Source organism: Oryza sativa, chromosome 10 (genome assembly GCF_034140825.1).
Source record: "Oryza sativa Japonica Group chromosome 10, ASM3414082v1".
NCBI classification, from domain to species: Eukaryota; Viridiplantae; Streptophyta; class Magnoliopsida; order Poales; family Poaceae; genus Oryza; species Oryza sativa.
The window spans coordinates 6,038,231-6,057,356 of record NC_089044.1 but is presented as its reverse complement, the minus strand read 5'-3'; the positions used below and the strand labels follow the sequence as shown (position 1 = coordinate 6,057,356).

At 44.1% G+C, this 19,126-nt stretch overlaps 1 protein-coding gene across 1 annotated transcript; it reads right to left on the bottom strand.

Moving 5' to 3' along the window:
• Window positions 1-3,281: 3,281 nt before the first annotated feature.
• LOC9272693 (pectinesterase inhibitor 10) lies at window positions 3,282-3,926 on the bottom strand. Its single transcript, XM_015758073.2, has one exon. It carries the CDS (start codon window positions 3,924-3,926, stop codon window positions 3,282-3,284), a length of 645 nt encoding a protein of 214 aa, XP_015613559.2.
• Window positions 3,927-19,126: the final 15,200 nt, after the last annotated feature.

Sequence of the window (19,126 nt, the reverse complement as noted above, 5' to 3'; positions counted from 1 at the left end):
GGATGGCAATGCGACAGGCGGCGATGGCGCATGGATCAAGCGACATCGACAACCAGGAGGGCGGCGGGGCAAGCTGCACATCCGCCGCCGGCTGCCTGGGCAAGCTCCGCCTCAGCCACCGGCCGCCCGGGCGAGCTTCGCCCACCACTGCCGCCGGATGCCCAAGCGATCTTCGCCCACCTCCACTTGCGCTTGAGGTAGCTTTGCCGTCATAGGTGTTGTCCCTCTTCGTGTATTGGAGAGATCGGTGCTACCAGTGGAGAAAGAAGGTGAGCAGACAGGAAAATCGGGTCTAGCCCTCTCCTTATGACGCAGTCGAGTCGGGGAGACTTCTCCTCTGGTGATGATGACAAGAGCTCATCCCCTACGGTGAAGGAAGTGGGTGCATATTGGCGTGGTTGCCCAGCTCACGCCCGAGGATGCCAATGCCATCGCTAGGTGAAGTGCCTCACCACGAAGCAAATCTGGGCCCTCTATCATGTTGACACCGTTCGACAGCGATGACACGGGAGAAAGGTGGCGAGGCGGTCAGCGTCTAGTCACCGCCCTCATGTCGAGCCCCACCTCCTATAGCCGGTTGCCGCCCCTATTCCCAGCCTTGCATCCGGCCGTCTCCCTCATGCCAAGCCCCGCCTCTTTCAGCCGGCCACTGCCACCATTCCCATCCGCGGAGAGAGGGAGGGGAGAGATGATACTGGCTAGAGGGAGAGAGATAGTTGGGAGAGAGGAGAAAGGAAACGAAAGGTGGGCCCTATAATTTATTATTATTATTTTTGTTGATTGGATTGTCACGCCGTCCAAAATAGTCCTAGGGGGTAATTCGTCTTGTTTAGAAAGTTCGGGGTTAAAAATATCTGATATTTGAGTTAGGGGTAATTCGGTCGATCGTCTTTGAAATTGAGGAGGGTAGTTCATACTTTGAAATTCCAATTGAAAATTATGTTTAAACTTTCTACCCGTGTAGACACACGTTACTGTCCTCCGTACGTCTCCGAACGAAAGAAAACGCCATGTCAAGTACTATCTTCAAGCAGGGTTCAAAATTTCGGATCAAAATTTCTGAAATTTTGGTTCTAGCGCCGCCACCCCACCCTCCCGGTATGATAGTATTTCTGGCACCCCCGTTATAAATGACCAAACTGAAAGATTAAACCATATCTCCAAGGAGGATAGATAATACTCGTCGTTTTAAATCAGGCCTATATCAACCTTTAAAATCTTTAAATATAGATAATAGTTAAAATATTTATCTTAAAAATATGGAGATTTAATTAACAAATAATTTGGTTGATATATTTATATACTAACAAAAATACGTTGCAACGAGTGAAAAAATTCTAATGATAATATACGCTTTTTATGCATAACCATGGCAATAATAACGTTTGTATGGATTGTTTTAGAACAATCAGAAAACTGGAACATCTAATGTAATGACCCAACCTTAACGATGGCAACCTTACCGATGCTTGCTTTACCTAAAATAATTGAATTATTCATGTGACAACATGCATATTATCTAAAATACTCTTTCAATCTCATTCTTGCAACCAATAATAGAATCAATCAAATCATACATTACCTCGCATAGTCAAGTCTACACAAAATAGAGTCACTATGAACTATTCTCTAGATAACAATTAAATATATGTTTATTTTTTTCATATTATTTCCATATAATATGTTATCAAGAATAGTAGCTTTACTTAACAAAAATAGTCCGATAATTGCCTATAGAGACATGCAGGGTCTCCAATACAAAAGAATAGATGATGAAACAAAAGCCTTGTAGGAGATGAAAAAAAATCGATGATCCTATCCGATCCAAGCGTCCATCAATTTAGTGTTTTTTTTCACAGTTTTTTTAGAGCGGTTTGTTTTTTTTTATAAATGGTGTTTTCTTTTTCTTGCGTGGTTTTTTCAAACAATTTATTTTAGAAATGGCTCCTTTCGTGACTTTTTTCTTCGCATGTTATTTTTTTTTGTTTTTTTACGGATGATGGGAATATTTTTTCTCACACATTTTTTTTACATTTTTACGGACAATGGAAACCTTTTTTTCTAGCGCTTTTTTTTGCTTTCTGACATTTTTTTCTCATGTGTTTTTTCTCACGCGTTTTTTGTAAACCGATTTTATTTTTTGGTGTATTTTTTGTTTTTTAGCGCACGATGGAAACTTTTCTTTTTAAAATAGTTAGATTTGATTAGAGATAGAGAAGAGTCATATATTAGATTAGATTAGAGATAGAGAAGATATACACACGGATGATGAAAACGGATATTCGGACTTTTTTTGCCGTGCTTTTTACCATACATTCGGACTTATTTTTTTGCTCTTTTTTTATTGAGTAAATTGCATTTATGGTATACGAACTTGTGTGGTGGGTGCAAATAGATAGAACAACTTGCAAACTGCATATTTCGGTACAACAACTTGTGTAGTCCATATAAATTAAGGCCAAAATAGTCAGTGTATTTGAAAATAACATGATGTGGCACTGGAACTATGCGGCTGAGGAGACAATTAGTTGCACACCGTAGTAATGGCAAGAAGATGGGTTGCAGTAGTGGAAAGAAGCACATATCCTGTAATACCAAAGTAGTAGTTTCTAAGACTGGAACAACTAGAGTGGCTGGTGATGAGACTGATCAACGACAGAAGTGTAGATGCCAGCTTCATCTCATACAAGTTGTTACTAGCAATAGCACATACTAATTGCCACGTATTAAAACGGTAGTGTAATGGCCAATCGACCCTTCACCAATATCTCTGAGCACTTGTAGCTAGTCAGCGATTTAGGTCCATGTTGCATTGAACTATGTCAGGGATGGGTGAGTGTAATAGAATGCACGAAACAAAATTTCCATATGCTTATGATTTTATAACTTTAATTTGTGAAGAAGACGCAAACATGAACTGAAACGAGCCAAGAAGGAAAGCGACATGGCATCCGTGTCAACGCCACATCAAATTATTTTGAATGCATGGTCTGTTTTGGCCTGGTTTGCACGGACTAGACAAGTTGTTATACTAAAATGTACAATTTACAAGTTATTGTATCTATTTGCACCCACCACGCAAGTTTGTGTATCGTGAGTTGAGTGCAGTTTACTCTTTTTTATTTTAGACAGAGAAACCTTTTGAATTTTTTAAGTAGTAGAGATAGAGATAGATATATATATTATAATAAGAAATAGTGGTCAAAAGTTGTTTCATGTACGTCTTTGTCCGAAACAACGAATGTTATAACCCGGAGGTACAAGACGATGCAAGTTACACCTCAAGAAACCGGTATGGTATTGACAAACGAGAGGGCGATGCTGGTGTACTGCTTGGCCATCACCACACCGGCGATCAACTCCCTCGCGGCCGGCGACACGGCGGCGCCCGTGGACGAGAGCGCGTCGGCGCAGTTGGCCTCGTTGGTCATCGCGGCGCTGAGCCACGTCTTCGCGTTGGACACCGCCCACCTCGCCTGGCTCCCCTTGGCGGCGTCCCCCATGGCGTCGAGCCTCGCGAGCTCGGCGGCCGTCTCCTTGGCGTGGCCGGACGCCGACGACGACGCGCTCGCGCAGTCGCGGATCTCGGCGGCGATCGCGGGGGCCTCGCCGGGGACGCCGTGGGCCACGAGCTCCTTGGCCCGCGCCGTCAGGTTCTTGAGGCTCGCCGCGTTGACGTCGGCAGCGGCGCGGGCGAGCTTCACCGTGCTGGTCTGGAACGCGCACCCGGAGGGGATGAGCGCGTCGTAGCAGGTCAGCCGGTACAGCGTGCTGGCGCAGCTCGCGCGGAGGAACGCCACTGCCGCCGGCGGCGCCACGCATGGCGGCGCCGCCGGTGTCGCCTTGGCTGTCGCCGGAGAAGCCGACGACAGTAGTGCGACGACGAAGACGAAGAAGACGGCGGTCATGGGACGATGACGCGCCATTGTTGCGACTAGAGGACGCCGTGGCCGGCTTTGCGGTGGATATACATAGTGGTTTCAAGGACAGGTTTAGCAGCGAATTGTATGGCTAGGATTATGAGGTTGGTGGTTAATTAGGGCAATAAATGGAGAAAAACAGAAGCTTGAGGTTTTCTTGGTACGCCGTTTTTATCGTTGCCATCTTGAGATGAACATGTTTAATTAATTAGGGCGTGCATTACCGCTGGTCAACTTTGTAAGACAAGGCAAAATGATGACAACTTGTTTTATTCTAAATTAAGTTATTGTTATCTCTAGTGTTGTATTAACATGTTCTTTGGATGCATATATGGCGGTTCCTTCTTGTACATACTCCGTATATATATATGCAAAGAATAATTACAGCTTTAATTTCTCTGTACAAAATGTGAACAATCTACGCTTAAATAAGTCAGCGGTTGAATAAAGTTTATTCGTGCACATTTGTTCTTTTTTCAGTATATCATTTATGACACAGTATTTTTGTGGACTTATATATGGAGGACGCACGTACGATCTGCGAGTTAATTAAGCTACTCGACTTAGTTTGAAACAGATCAGTTACTTAATTCTATGAATAAATTAAATATTTTGATAAATAACCTAAAATAATTGGTCTAACCAATACTAACGTACACACTCTACTCGTACAAGCACCTTCCAAACTTAAGTTTTTTAAAAATATATTTACAGACACATGGAGCGAATAATCTGATTTAATAATTCGATAAATAATCTGAAAGGAACTAGCCTAAGCCAATAGGTGAGATGATTGCTAGTTTGTGGAATAAATCACTGCTTCCACCGAATAAAAAATTCAAAATATGCTAGAGTGAATCAGGATCTTCCCTGCCTGCTGCAATGATGTTTTGTGTGCCAAAAAAGAGTGGAGGCCTAGGACTCGTGTATCCTATCTTACTGTAAAGTTATAACCCACTAATTCTAAAGCTCAACATGTAAACATGTCATCTGCAACACCATCTATAAATCATTGAATTCTACAAATCAATGTCCAATCATCTTCCTTCATATTATTTTTCATGACCATGGTTGAGGTAAGGATCATAGATTTTTTTTTTCTTACATTCCATTCCGAAATAAGTTCATCTGAGGTCCCTTAATTTTCCAATAAATCTAATTTTCGTCCTTCAACCTCAAAAACAGATACAGCCGATCCCTGAGCTGTCAAAACTAGTGCAACCGAGGTCCTTTGGCGGTTTGGAAGACGGTTTTAGCTAACATGGCGCCTATGTGACTGGTTTGACTAGGTCACCGTCCCACGTGGCATTGACGTGACGCTTACGTGGCAACTATATCTCAGCTACACAAAAAAATAATTTAAAAACTATATCTCAGCGCCACGTCAATGCCTCGTGGGACGAAGATCTAGTCAAACCAGCCACGTATGCGCCACGTTAGCGAAAAACGCCTTCCAAACTGCCAAGGAACCTCGGTTGCACTGGTTTTGACAGTTCAGGGACCGGTTGTGTCTGGTTTTGGGGTTGAAGGACGACAATCGGATTCGGTGTAAAATTTAGGGACCTCAGATGAACTTGTTCCATTCCTGTATGGAGTAGTGTCAGTCCACTGGTGGTTGGGCCATCCCCATCCTTCTCTCTCCACATGAGCTATCGGCACTACTAGAAAACTCATTTTCAGCGTCGTAGGGGATCGATTTTCGCAGGCGGGCATGTAATTCGGAGCCAAAACTCTGCCGGCAAAAAAAGTACCCAGGGTGGAGGGGACGGTCCGCCTGCGAAGATTAATCTTTGCATGCGGACCATATAAGCGTCGCCTGCGACGATCGATCTTCGCAGGCGGCAGACGTCGTGTGCCTACGAAGATCGATCTTCGCAGGCGACGCTTATATGGCCTGCCTGCAAAGATCAATCTTCGCAGGCGCCGCTTATGTCACGCTCGGAATTTCTATCCAAAATTCCAAACGCTTACATGTGTGTAAACCCTCATCCAGGAATCAGCCGAGGCACACAATAACAAATTGATAATAGAGTACAATTATTACTCTAATTAATAAGCGAATATAAAGTCATTACAGAGGTAGATAGTTCCTCTCAAACAATAAAGTTCTAAGCAGCGGAAAATAAGATAAACGGCGCAGGCGACTCCATTCCACAAGCAGCTTGACCAGGACTACGCCTAACCCTCCACACCTTCAGCATCACTCTAGAACTCCTCCTCTGATGAATGATTGCAAGGTGAGTATATGACATACTCAACAAGCCACGCAGCAAATATGCAGATGCAAGGGATAACAAAGGATGGCATAATATAGTCTCATTTTGCATAAATGGCATTTAACAAATACTTCAGAATTTAATAAAACAGTAAAGTATTTAATTAAACAATATTAATCCAACGCTATACAACATACCCGTTGCATAGGCCCAACCATTCCGAGCAACCATTCCCGGCTGCACAGTTTTATCTCCAAACCAGGAATATACCATTCCAAACCAGGAGCTAAACAAGTTATTATCAATTACAGCATCATTTATTATGGTGAGAAGTATGAGACTAATCACGAAAGACATTGTTCGACCAGCCCATAACCGCGGGCACGGCTATTTGAATAGTTTTACTCTGGCCAGAGGTGTACCACTGTACCCACAATACATAACCTCAACATCATGTCAACCATGCGTCGCGATACTTAACAAGTACCCGAATAGAGATTGTGACAATATCCTCTGCATAACACAAATCAAAGCAGTGTACCGTTCTCGAATCATAATCACCCCCTTGTAAACAAGGCATGGACTCCCCAGCGACCCCCGTGAGCTTATCTCCAACACTTCACAATCTGGTGCTCTACAATGAACCACACTATACAAAAGGTAAAGCCGTTGCCCACGCTGGCTTATGGTGACGGTTAATGTTTCACAACCGAAAATCGTGAACCGGTCCTTAATTGTCATGAGCACGACCATCAAAACCATGTGCTCACAACTCACCATTATCATGTTTTAGTTGGCATCTTAATTAATCATCCTATCATGATTAACCATCATGAGCTATCATTAAGCCATCATTAAGTAATAGTGAATCATTAATTATCCCATTCATATGAGCTAGAGTCTCTAAGCATGGCTAAGCATCCTAATTACTTTAGCTAAAATCATATAATGTTCTAGCTAATCCAATTATTAACCAGGTGACAAAGTATAGGTAATCAATATCAAAGGGCTATAACAAAAGCAATAGGTTATTCCCACCCAATGACATTCAAAAATAAATGCAATAGTTGAATAGAAACAATAGCTTTAAACGGGATCAACATGCTCAAAGGGTTGTTTGGGATCTGTGTGACTTGCCTTGCTGGCCTTGGAACTCTTCAAAGTCTTCTCCTGCAAACTCAGACTCTCCGTGAACGTCGGAATCTAAGCATAAAAGAGCAAAATCACCAAAACAGTACATAAACAATCGTAAACAGCACATGTGGATATTTTTAACATGTAGATCTCAATTTTAGAAAAATTTAGAGACTTGAACCAACTAAATCCGAGCTAAGATGAATTAGTTATGAATTTTTAAAGATTAAATCGGATTAAATCATTTATTTAGATTTTAATTGAATTATGACGCAATAAAGAATTATTTTTGAAAAGGAAAAATGATTTATTGCGTCAGCGGCTCGGGTTCATGGTGGACCGGGTGCACGGAGACGGTCTACGGAACGAACGACCGAGATCTAATCTAGCCCAAAACGAACGGCCGGGATCTAATCGATCTACCGCGGGTCTACGGATGACGCGGCGCTGACGTCAGCGATGACGTCATCACCGGCGACGGCTCAGCAACTCACGCTCGCCGGCGAACGACGGCGCGGCGGCGCAAACGGAGGACACCTACGCGTAGAGGGCGACGCGGCGAACTCACCGAGGGCTCAGACGACGATGGACGGCAACGGACGGCGACGGCGGCGAGGTCGAAGCGGCGGAGGTGCACGGGTCGACGACGACAGCGATGCTCCAGCGGTCTTCGGCGAAAACGGAGGATGGGACAAGAACGGCGATGACTTGGCGAACCCGACGGCGGCCTTCCCGAGCGACGACGACGACCGGAGCGGCGGCGGCGCACGGCTGGACTTGCGGCGGCGACGGCAGCGCAAAGGCTAACGCGGAGGCGGCGCTACAAGCGGCGGCGAGCTAAGGCGAGGTGGCGACGGATGGAGGAGGTCTCGGAGGTCCTTATATAGGGGCTAGAGGGCGGCGATGGAGGCCCATGGCGGCCGGCGGCGAGAAGGAAGGTTTAAGGTTAGGAGGGAAAAACGAATCCGAATCGAGCTCGAATCCAACAATTTCCAAACGAAATTAGATGAAGTTTCTATAGGAGAAAAGATAGAGGAGATCAAGAGGATCATTTCCCCTCTACCAATTTGACTGGATCGGGAAAGGGGCGACGGAATTTGGAAGGGGGCGGCGGCGGCTTGTGCGCTAAGGCGCGGCTGCGGCGCGAGGAGGAAGACGACGACCATGCAGGTGGGCCCCACCTGTTAGCGGGAGAGAGGAGGGAGAGCGGGCGGCTCAGCTCGGGGGGCTGGATGGGCCGGGCTCTAGCAGGCCGAAGATAGAGAGGGAGAGAACTGGGCCGACTTTCGGCCCAAAGCCAAAAGGGAGATTTTAAAACCTTTTTATATTTAAATTATTCATGAAATGCAATTCCATTTATTAAAAATACTTTCTTGGCTCAAATAAATCCCAGAAAAATCTAGGAACTATAGAATCAAGTGAAGTATTTAATAAAATTTTATCTGGCCCACTTTTATATTGGAATTTAGCACTTAAAATTAGATCTTTTCTTCAAGGCTTTTAAAATCATTTCTAATAATTTCATTTAAACAACAATTTATACATTTTGGGATTTGTAGGGTGTGACAGCTTATATGGCCCGCCTGAAAAGATGCCCCTATATAGTCTTCTTCCTCCCCGAGCCCTGTTCATTCTCCCCGAAGTTTCTCTCTCCTAAAGTGACTTAAATATAGGGGGGAGGTTTTGACTTCAAATCTTCGGGTGATTTTTCTACGGTGCTTAGATCTACTTATTTCCACACTAGGTATGTAATTTTTTAAGCTTTTAGACCTTAATTTGTGATGGATTTATGCATGCAAAATTGTGAAGGAAGAACTCCATGTTTTTTAATTTTATTTCTTTTGATATGCTGATGTTAGATGTATGTGTAATACTTGATGCCTCTTGTTGTAGTGGTTTCATGTGGTAACATAAATTCTCAATTTTTTTTTTATTTTTGCTATCACATCCACCTCTTAGTTCTAGATCTAGATCTAGATCTTGTCATATATAGAGAGAGAAAAAAATTTTTAATGTCTATTTATTCGGTGCAATAAAAAAATAGTATAGTTATAGTATTTTGTAATATGCCGATGATCTGATTTTGTTAGATTTTCCTAATGTACTAATTTGGCATGTCCGTGTAAAAAAAATTGAAATAAACTTTGATTTTTTATTAATTTACACTTAACCTTTAGTTAATTAGTTTTGAATAGCGATAAGTTTTTTCAATAAACCCTACAAATTTGGTATTAATTGTGCAAATATTTTATGTGCATTTTTTTAGAGATATGGAAAGTCGGGAATGGATGTATCATTGGCCGAGGCTTTTGTCTCCATATAGCAACGAAGTGTCTAAATTTATTGGTATTGCCAAGGCACACGCTGAGAAGAACAATATGAGGAAGATAATTTGTCCATGTGCTGACTGTAAGAATGAAATAGTCTGGGACTTCGACGATGCTTTTAAAGTGAAGGAGCACTTAGTAACTCGTGGATTTATGGACGAGTACGAAATATGGACACGTTATGGCGAAGAACAAGTGGACAGGCCTGAAAATGTAGTTCCGACACAAGTTGAAGACATGGTGCATGACGATGGTTCTGTTGAGGACAAAATCGACCTAGAGGAAATGTTACGTCATGCAGAACCCGAGGTGCTGATGGGGTCGGCCAGAGAGTTAAATAACTTTGAAGCTTTACAGAAGGCAGCAAAGGAAGTTTTGTACGATGAATCGAAGGGCTGTGACAGTGAGTTCACAACACTATGGTCAGTTCTTGAACTTATGAGGTTAAAGGCGAGACATGGATGGTCTGATATCAGTTTCGACAGTCTGTTAGAACTTCTGCAGAAAATGCTCTCGAGGCCTAACTCACTGCCATCCAGCACATATCAAGCAAAGAAACTCATATGCCCTCTTTCACTTGGTGTGGAATAAATTCATGCGTGCGTAAATCACTGCATACTGTATAGGAAAGAGTACGTTTTTTTAGATGAATGTCCAACATGCGGTACTAGCCGGTACAAATCGAATAGCAATACTGGCCTAGAACCGTCTGACACAACTGAGGGACGACAGAGAAAAATCCCGCAGCTTGTGATGTGGTACCTTCCTGTCAAAGACCGCATTAAACTGATATACTCAAACCCACGAGATGCGGAACTAATGCACTGGCATGAAGAAGGGCGCAAGAAGGATGGGATGATTCGACACCCGGCAGATGCTCGTCAGTGGATAAACTTTGATGCTCAGTACAGAGAGTTTGCTAAAGACCCACGGAACATTACATTTGCCCTGAGTACTGATGGAGTTAATCCTTTTGGAGACATGAGCAGCTCACATAGTACTTGGCCAGTGCTTCTCACCATGTATAATCTTCCTATCTGGCTTTGTCAAAAGCAAAAATACGTACTACTCTGTATCCTCATACAGGGACCCCGTCAGCCTGGTATTGATATTGACGTATTTCTTGAACCATTGTTGGAAGATATGGCTGATTTATGGAAAGAGGGATTGAAAGTGTGAGAGGAGTACTTAAGGGAATACTTCACAGTGAAGGCCATCATCTTCGTGACCATTAATGATTATCCAGCAATGTTTTCAGTTTTAGGTCAAATTAAAGGTAAAACAGGATGTGCGATCTGCTTGAATGGAACGTTCTATAGGTATCTCCCGGGTTCCAACAAGCTTGTGTACATGCGGCACCGGCGGTTCCTACGCACAAATCACAAGTACCGCAAGATGAAGGCGGAGTTCGATGGCACTGAAGAGACTGATCCTGCACCAAAACCAACATCGGGAGAAAAGGTGTGTGCAATGACAGAAAATTGTTTGCAAGTTTGGAAAAGTGACTAAGAAACCATCAAAGGGGACAAAGCGCAAGAAACCCGAGAAGAATACGAAACAAGGGGATAGTAAGAAGCAAGATGATAGTTCGAAGCCAGATGATAAACTCCCTCCCCTATTCAAGAAGCATTCCATATTTTTTAAGTACCTCCCATACTGGAAAGATCTGGAGGTTCGGCATGCCATAGATGTCATGCATCTAGAGAAGAATGTGTTTGACAACATAGTTGGAACATTGTTGGACATGCCGAACAAGACTAAAGATGGTCTGCAATCAATGATGGATCTAGTCGAGATGGGAATCAGAGAAGAGTTACACCCTCAAGAAGGAGAAAAAAATGGTAAAGTATATCTTCCACCAGCCTGTTTTACACTGACACCTGAGGAGAAGAAGTCATTTTGCAACTCATTCCGTGATGTCAGAGTGCCCATAGGTTTCTCATCAAACATCAGTCGACTAGTTTCAATGAAAGATTTGTCGGTATCTGGTTATAATTCACACGACTGTCATGTCTTGCTCACCGTGTTTTTTGCAATTGCAATAAGGGCCATAAAACCGGAGCATTTAAAGGTTGCTATTACAAGGTTGTGCTACTTTTTCAACGCAGTGTCACAGAAGGTCATTAGTCTCGAAGAGTTAGGAAATCTCCGTACATTCGCACATGAGACACAGTGCCAACTTGAGATGTGTTTCCCTCCGTCAGTTTTTGATATGATGGAGCACCTCATTGTTCACGTAGTGTCGCAGATGGTTGCGCTTCGCCCATTGTACCTCCATCAAATGTGGTCATACGAGCGTTACATGGCGGTTTTGAAGGGTTACGTCCGAAATCGTGCACATCCAGAGGGATCAATGGTTGAGGGTTATAGTACTGAAGAGGTTGTCGAGTGCTGTATCGATTATCTCAAAGATGGATATGCAATTGGAGTACCTGTGCCTCGACACGAGGGCGGATTGAGTGGCAGGGGAACGATAGGAAAGAAGAGATTTGTCACCCATGATCACAAATCATTCCAAGAAGCTCACTTCAGCGTGCTTCATCAGTTTGTTATCGTTGAGCCGTACATCGATCAACATATCGAACTAATACGAGCTAACAATAAGGGTCGCACCACCGAGTGGATAATGAAAGAACACGAGCATCTCTTCACAGATTGGTTGCGAGACCTAGACTTACCTGAGGGACAAACTACCGATGAAATGACTATGAAGCGGTTGGCTTGTGGTCCATCAACTATAGTAAATTCTTGGCAGGGATATGACATTAATAGATACTTGTTTAGTACAAGAGCCCAAGATAATAAGACTTGTATGCAAAACAGCGGTGTCCGTGTGGAGGCAATTGATGAAGCCGGGGAAAAACAATCATACTTCGGGTTTATGGAAGAAATATGTGAAATCGACTATGGGCACACAATGCAATTCTCCATATTTAAGTGCCAGTGGGTAAAATACCCGAACGGGGTCAATGTTATAAGTTCGGTCTTACTGTTGTTGACCTGGCGAGTGTGGGTCACAAGGATGACCCTTGGGTACTCGCCAATCGTGTGGCACAAGTGTTTTACGTGAAAGACCCATCAAATTTGAAGAAAGATATAGTGCTACCCGGAAAACAAAAGATATTGGGAGTGGATGGGGTTGAAGATGTCGAAGATTACAATCAATACGATAGTATGCCACTTTATAGTCAGTTTGTACAGAAGATTAAGAACGTCGAGACATCTACTCAGAAGATCGTGAAGCCTTACATGCGCACGGATGGTGTGGGAAAAAATGTTAAAGGGTAATGATTGTTGAGTCGCATGTAAGCATCTAAGAAGTGTAAGGTGATGTGTGATCATATCGCAAATTGACGAACAATTGCACGCACCATTTTGCATATTAGTTTGTACTAATTTTATGTGCAATTACCATTTGTAGGGTAACATTTACAGTTTTTTATTTTCTAAAAGTTTTTTAAAAGAGGTTTAAAAATTTAGTAGCATTTTGTTATGTTCACTTACCATTGTTTGAAAACTTATTTTAAAAAGTTTTAGAACAATGGTAAGTGCACATATAAGTAATATTAATGTTTGAAACATTTAAGTAATATTTACATTTGAAAAGTAGTAATACTAAGGTTTATCTATTTGTATGTACAATTACCATTTTTATTACAACTTCTGTAGACATTTTCAAATCACAAAAATGATTTTAAAATAATTCTGTAATAGAAAGAGTCAGTCCTGCAAAAATCTTCGCAGGCGGGCAGTCCGCCTGCGAAGATTATTATGCCGAGTAGGGTTTACATCTACACAGGCGGACCGTCCGCCTGCGAAGATAGTAAAAACGATCTTCGCAGGCGGACCGCCCGGTTGCAAAGATCATCATCGCAGGCGGACCACCCGCCTACGAAGATCGTTACCCTATATAAGGGCAAGCCTGCGGCGCGAAAATTTCTAAGTCCAGGCGGGAACCCTAGAAATTTTGGCGCCATCAGGCTGCCAAATTTTTTCGCCACCGCACGCCTCCGCCGTCCTCCGCCGCCGCCCGCCTGCGACCTTCACCCTCCGACCATCGTCCTCTGCTGCCGCCGACCGTCGTCCTCCGCGGCGGCCTTCGAGCTCGCGCCGGCCTCGCGCTCCACCGCGGCGCCGGCCGTCGATCCAGCTCCACCGCCAACCGGCCGCTCCCGCCGCCGGCCGCTCCCGCCGCCGGCCGCTCCACCGCCGAGCTCCACCGACCGCGCCTCTGCCGCCGCTCCACCGCTCCGCTGCCGCCGCCGCCGCCGTCCACCGCGCGCGCGCAAGCTCGCGCGCTAGCGCTCCACCGCCGCCGGCCGCTTCCCCCCCGGCCCCTCCACCGCGCCGCCGACCTCTCCACCGCCACCGGCTGCTCCACAGCCACCGCCGCCATCTCTCTCTCTCTCTCGCAGTCGTCCACGAGCGGCTTCGTCATCGTCGTCCACGATCGAAGACGTCCTCAGCCGAACGGCTTCGTCGGCCGGTTCGTCGTCCATGGCCGAACCTCGTCGTTGGCCCTTCCTTCGTCATCCATGACCGAAGCTCGTCGTCGGTCGTTCGTCGTCCACGGATGTGTGTGCATGTGGGTGTTCCTTTTTATATGTGTGTGCATGTGGGTGTGAGGGGGTATATATGTGTGTGCATGTGGGTGTGAATGGGAATGAGGGGTGGGTGATATGTGAATCAGGGGTTATATGTGATTGTGAATGTGAATTTGGGAATGTGGGTGATATGTGAATGAAATTGGGAGGGTATGTTCAACTTTGCAGGATATGTGAATTTGTCAAATTTTTTAAATAACATGTAGGAGGGTATGTTAACATTTTTTTAAAAAAATTGTGGAGGATATGTTTGCCTTTTTAATTTTTTTTAAACAACATGTCTAGGAAATGTAATTGTGAATTAGTGCACTACTTGATAATAACTTTTCAAATTTTGTACAAATTTGTTTGTACTAATTAATTTAGCATAATAGTAAGTAGTAATTAATTTCGCAATTTAAATTTGTTTGTACTAATTAATTTAGCATAATAGTAAGTACTAATATATAACATTTCGCAATTTAAATTTGTTTGTACTAATTAATTTAGCATAATAGTAAGTAGTAATTAATTTCGCAATTTAAATTTGTTTGTACTAATTAATTTAGCATAATAGTAAGTACTAATTAATAACATTTCGCAATTTTAATTTGTTTGTACTAATTAATTTAGCATAATAGTAAGTATAATTAATTACATTTCGCAATTTAATTTTGTTTGTACTAATTAATTTAGCATAATAGTAAGTACTAATTAATAGCATAAGTACTAATTAATAACATATCTATTCTAGCATAATAGTAAGTGGTAATTAATTTCGCAATTTAAAGTTGTTTGTACTAATTTGAGTAATTTAAAATGTGGAGGATAACTTTTTCTTTTATATTAGAGGTTTGAAACGATGGCCAATACTACTAAAGGGTCTGAAGAGAAGGGTTTAGGAGAGCAAGAGCAGTCCCTTGCTGTTGTGGTTGCTCCGGAACCAACGGTCCCACCAGAAGATAGTTCCGGCAGCGACGTAGCTCACGAAGACGATGAGTACTCGTCGCCAAGCGATCCTTGTCCAAGCCCAAGCCTGAAGAGAAGGAAAAAGGGCGACGGTGAAGAAGACGACAAAGACTACATTCCCCCTAAAGAAGGGGTAAGTAAACTTAATATGTAAACTGTTCACCGTGATAACTATTAGCCCAAGCTAATTCGAAACTTTCATGTATACCATCTCGTAGGAAACGGCGCCACGGCGATCAAAACGGCAGCCGAAGGAAAAAGTTCCGTCGCAAATTGACGAGGTACCAGCTAACACAACCGGCTCAAAAAAAAACGAACGGTCAGCTAAGGCGAAGAAAAAGAAGGGCGAGAGAAGCGTGAATAGAAAGGATGAAGGGTTCCATGTTGTTACCCATGTTTCGCCAAAAGGAGAGCCGCTCGCCCCTAAGACGGCACGTGCGAAATTCAGTTCACAGTGTGGCATAATAGTAAGGGAAAAGATCCCCATCACGGTCAAGGACTGGGATCATGTATCGAATGGGGATAAGGAAGTCCTATAGAAAGAGTTGAAGAAAATCTTCCAGTTCCCGGATGGATCAGAGGCAGCAGTGAGGAATTGTGCACTGCAAACAATGGCCAAGTCTTGGCGTGGTTGGTAAACCACCTTGAACACGAAATTTGTGAAGACGGGACGCACACCGTTTTCGACGTATGCCAACATAACCCCGAATTAGTGGGACGACTTTCTGACGTTGAAGAACTCCCCGGAAGAAATTCAAAGGAGCCAAAAGTATGCAGAGTTGGCCAAGAAGAACAAATTTCCTCATCGCTTAGGCTTCGCGGGATACGCACCAAAGGTGGAGCAGTGGACAAAAGAGGAGGAGGAAATGAGGAAGAAGGGTCAACCGGTACCTATGGAGGAATGGACACAGAGATCAGGGAACTGGGTAATTGCTAGAACTCCTAAGATCACAGATGAAAGAAAAGTATCGTTTGAAGATCCGGAGCTGCAGAGCGTTGCCGATAAAATAGAGAATTTATCCAGTTCACAGAAGAAAGGATTTTTCAAGCCTAAGAGGGAGAAAGATGTGCTAAGTACGGCGCTGGGTACTCCTGAGCATGGGGGAAGGGTTCAAGGTGTGTCGAGCAAGATGAGTTGGAAGGAAGGGTTCAAACATGACCCCCACAAGAAGCGTGAAGCGTACAAGGATAAACTTAGAGACGAAGGGGCTGCGGAGTTTGAAAGGCAAATGATGGATTTCTGCGTCAAGCACAAGATTTTGCCTCGCCCCGAAACCAAAGAACCTGAGCCAGATTACCCCTTCGACGACCTCAAGGAGAATACACCCTGCAGATTGCACGTTCCCATTGGATGCTCCGGGAAAACTTTTGAGGCCGCTACAGCCATTGCTATCCCTGGGAGAACATACAACGAAGAGTTCATACCTGATGCGTATGCCAAGGTGCAGCCGCAAGTGGTCCTTGAAGGGTTTGAGTCCTACGACATTAACTTCCCGACTGCAGATGGTGTATCCGTACTTGGGGATGCGGTCGATCTTGTAATTCTCTGGCACAAGAATGACATATCCTTTGGATTGGGCACTGACGCCACGCAAAAACTTGTGGTGCCAAAACCGGGGTTGGGAAAACCTCCGAGACCTCCTAAGATGAAGGTGACTGATTAGGCGGAGGAACCCGAGATGCAAAAGGAAAATCCAGTGCCGGATGTGCCACCGGAGATTGTAGTGCCGAAGGCAGCCATGGAGATTCCAGTGCCGGAAGTGCCCATGGAGATTACAGTGGCAGAACCAGAGGTGCAATTTGTGGCATCAGTCGGGTCAGAAATAGAAGAAGTACCAGGATTGGAATGGGACGGTACAGAGCCAGAAATATTTAAAGACCCTTCTCCTGCGAAAGACCCCGAGGTGCAAGAGACCACGGTCCCTGAGAAGGCCTCTACCAGTTCTGAGGTGCCTAGAGTGCTTAGGAGCCACAACTCCATGTCCAAAGATGAGAACAAGGAGAAGTTCATGGTAACCGTCTTCAGAGGGGGTAAGGAACGTGCCAAGCTCAAAGATGATGACCCCCAGAAGGCCGCTGAACTAGCCGGGCCAACATACTTCACAACCGATGATTGCCCGGCTGAGTACGAACATGGGAAAGCACTCTTGCCGGAATGGGCACTGAACGAAGGACCATGGGAGATGGAAAGGTTACATACCTTCTACATGCAGGCCAGCAAGAAAGGCTTGGGCAATATAACAGCTCGATCACCGGTAGATTGTTTCGGTGAAGAAAGTTACGTATGGCTAGATTTCTCAGATCTCCACGCCATATATCGTCGGGATAAGATGGACGTCAACTACGTCAGTGTTTGGTGCATGTGAGTATGAGTTTTAATTAATTATATGAAAAATATGTACAATACAAATCCATGTGATTGTTACTAACAAACTTCTTATGTAGGATGCAATACATGGATGCTAAGAAGACAAAAGAACCTATCGGCTTCTTGGATCCAACTTGGATATGCCAAACACAACATACCGTGAGGCTAACACCAGGGTCAGACCAGCCGAAGGGCAAGACTCCAAAAGAGATAGCTGAATACAAGAAGGGCTTGCACAAGGAGAAATTGATTACTGTCACACAGTAAATTGGACAAGCCTTCTTGCACTTTCAAAATAAGAGAGTCTTCATGGCCGCTTATAATTTTAAGTAAGTCGGATATATTTATCTTCTGCACATATGTCTTATTTTAGCTGGTACTAACTAACTATGCTGTTGTTAATATGTAGCGATCATTATATCTATTTACTCATCCACCCTAAAGACAGAACCGTGGTAGTCTTGGACCCTCTCGATTACAAACACTAGTCATACAAAGAATTTCTAACAATCTTACAGTAGTAAGTGATTATGACTCTTGCATTTTTATATGAATGTGTTATAAATAAATATCCTCCTTAATGTGAAACGGTACGACATCCATACAGTGTGTACCAGTACTACAAGTTCAAGGGTGGAGAACAGACCTGAACAAGGGAGAAGCTGCTAGTACGTACCTATTGGCCGGTAATACTCCACTCACTTAATGTATACCAATTGTTTCACTAATTGCAAATTTTAACTATCTTTTATGATATGTCCTGAAGTGTCACAAGCAACCGCGAGGAACGGTCCTTTGCGGATATTACGCTTGCGAATTCCTTAGAGTTAATGGGAGGTACAGGACTAACGCGGAGGATGTAAGTCTCTATACTATGTGCTAGACAGCTTCATATATTTATGATACTAATATATTGTTTATCTTCAATGCATGCAGTTGCCAAGATTAGAATGTCGAACAAGCTTTGACGATACAGGCATCAAAAATGTCCAGCGTTGTCACGTCCTGATAAATTCATCCCGAATTAAAAATCATTCGCTAAAAGGAATAATAGAATTAATTAAAAATTCGAAAAGAAATTGGCAAACATTAAAATACGTACAAGAAAAATTCAAATGTGGCCCGGAGAATTTTTGTTAAATTCTCCTTGGTCTAAAATGAGCCCTCAAATTTTACTTGAATTTTCAGAGCACCGGAAATATTTATAAAACAACAACAACATTTATCAAAGTTTAATAAAAAGAAAAATCTAAAAATAATCCTCTTCTTTCTTTTGGGCCAAATTTGGCCCAAAGTCCTCCCTCTCTTTCTCTCCCTCTCCTTCTCTCCCTCCTCCTCTTGGGCCTCTCCCCCTCTCGGCCCAGCTCCCTCCTCCCTCTCTCCCGGGCTGCCTTTTCCCCCCCCTCTTCCCTCCCGGCCTGCTCGGCCCAGGCCGCCTTCCCCTCCTCTCCTCCTGGGCCGGCCGCCCGGCCCAACCCTAGCCGCGCCCCCGCCCGTGCAGCGCGCGTGCGCGCGCTGACGCCGCCGCCTGACCGGTGGGTCCCACGCGCCAGGCCGGGCGTCGTCCCCTTCCTCCCGCCCGGCCGTCCTCTCTCCCTCTCCCGTGAAC

Coding starts and splice junctions, on each gene's coding strand:
- LOC9272693 (XM_015758073.2), bottom strand. CDS start 3,926: ATGGCGCGTCATCGTCCCATGACCGCCGTCTTCTTCGTCTTCGTCGTC.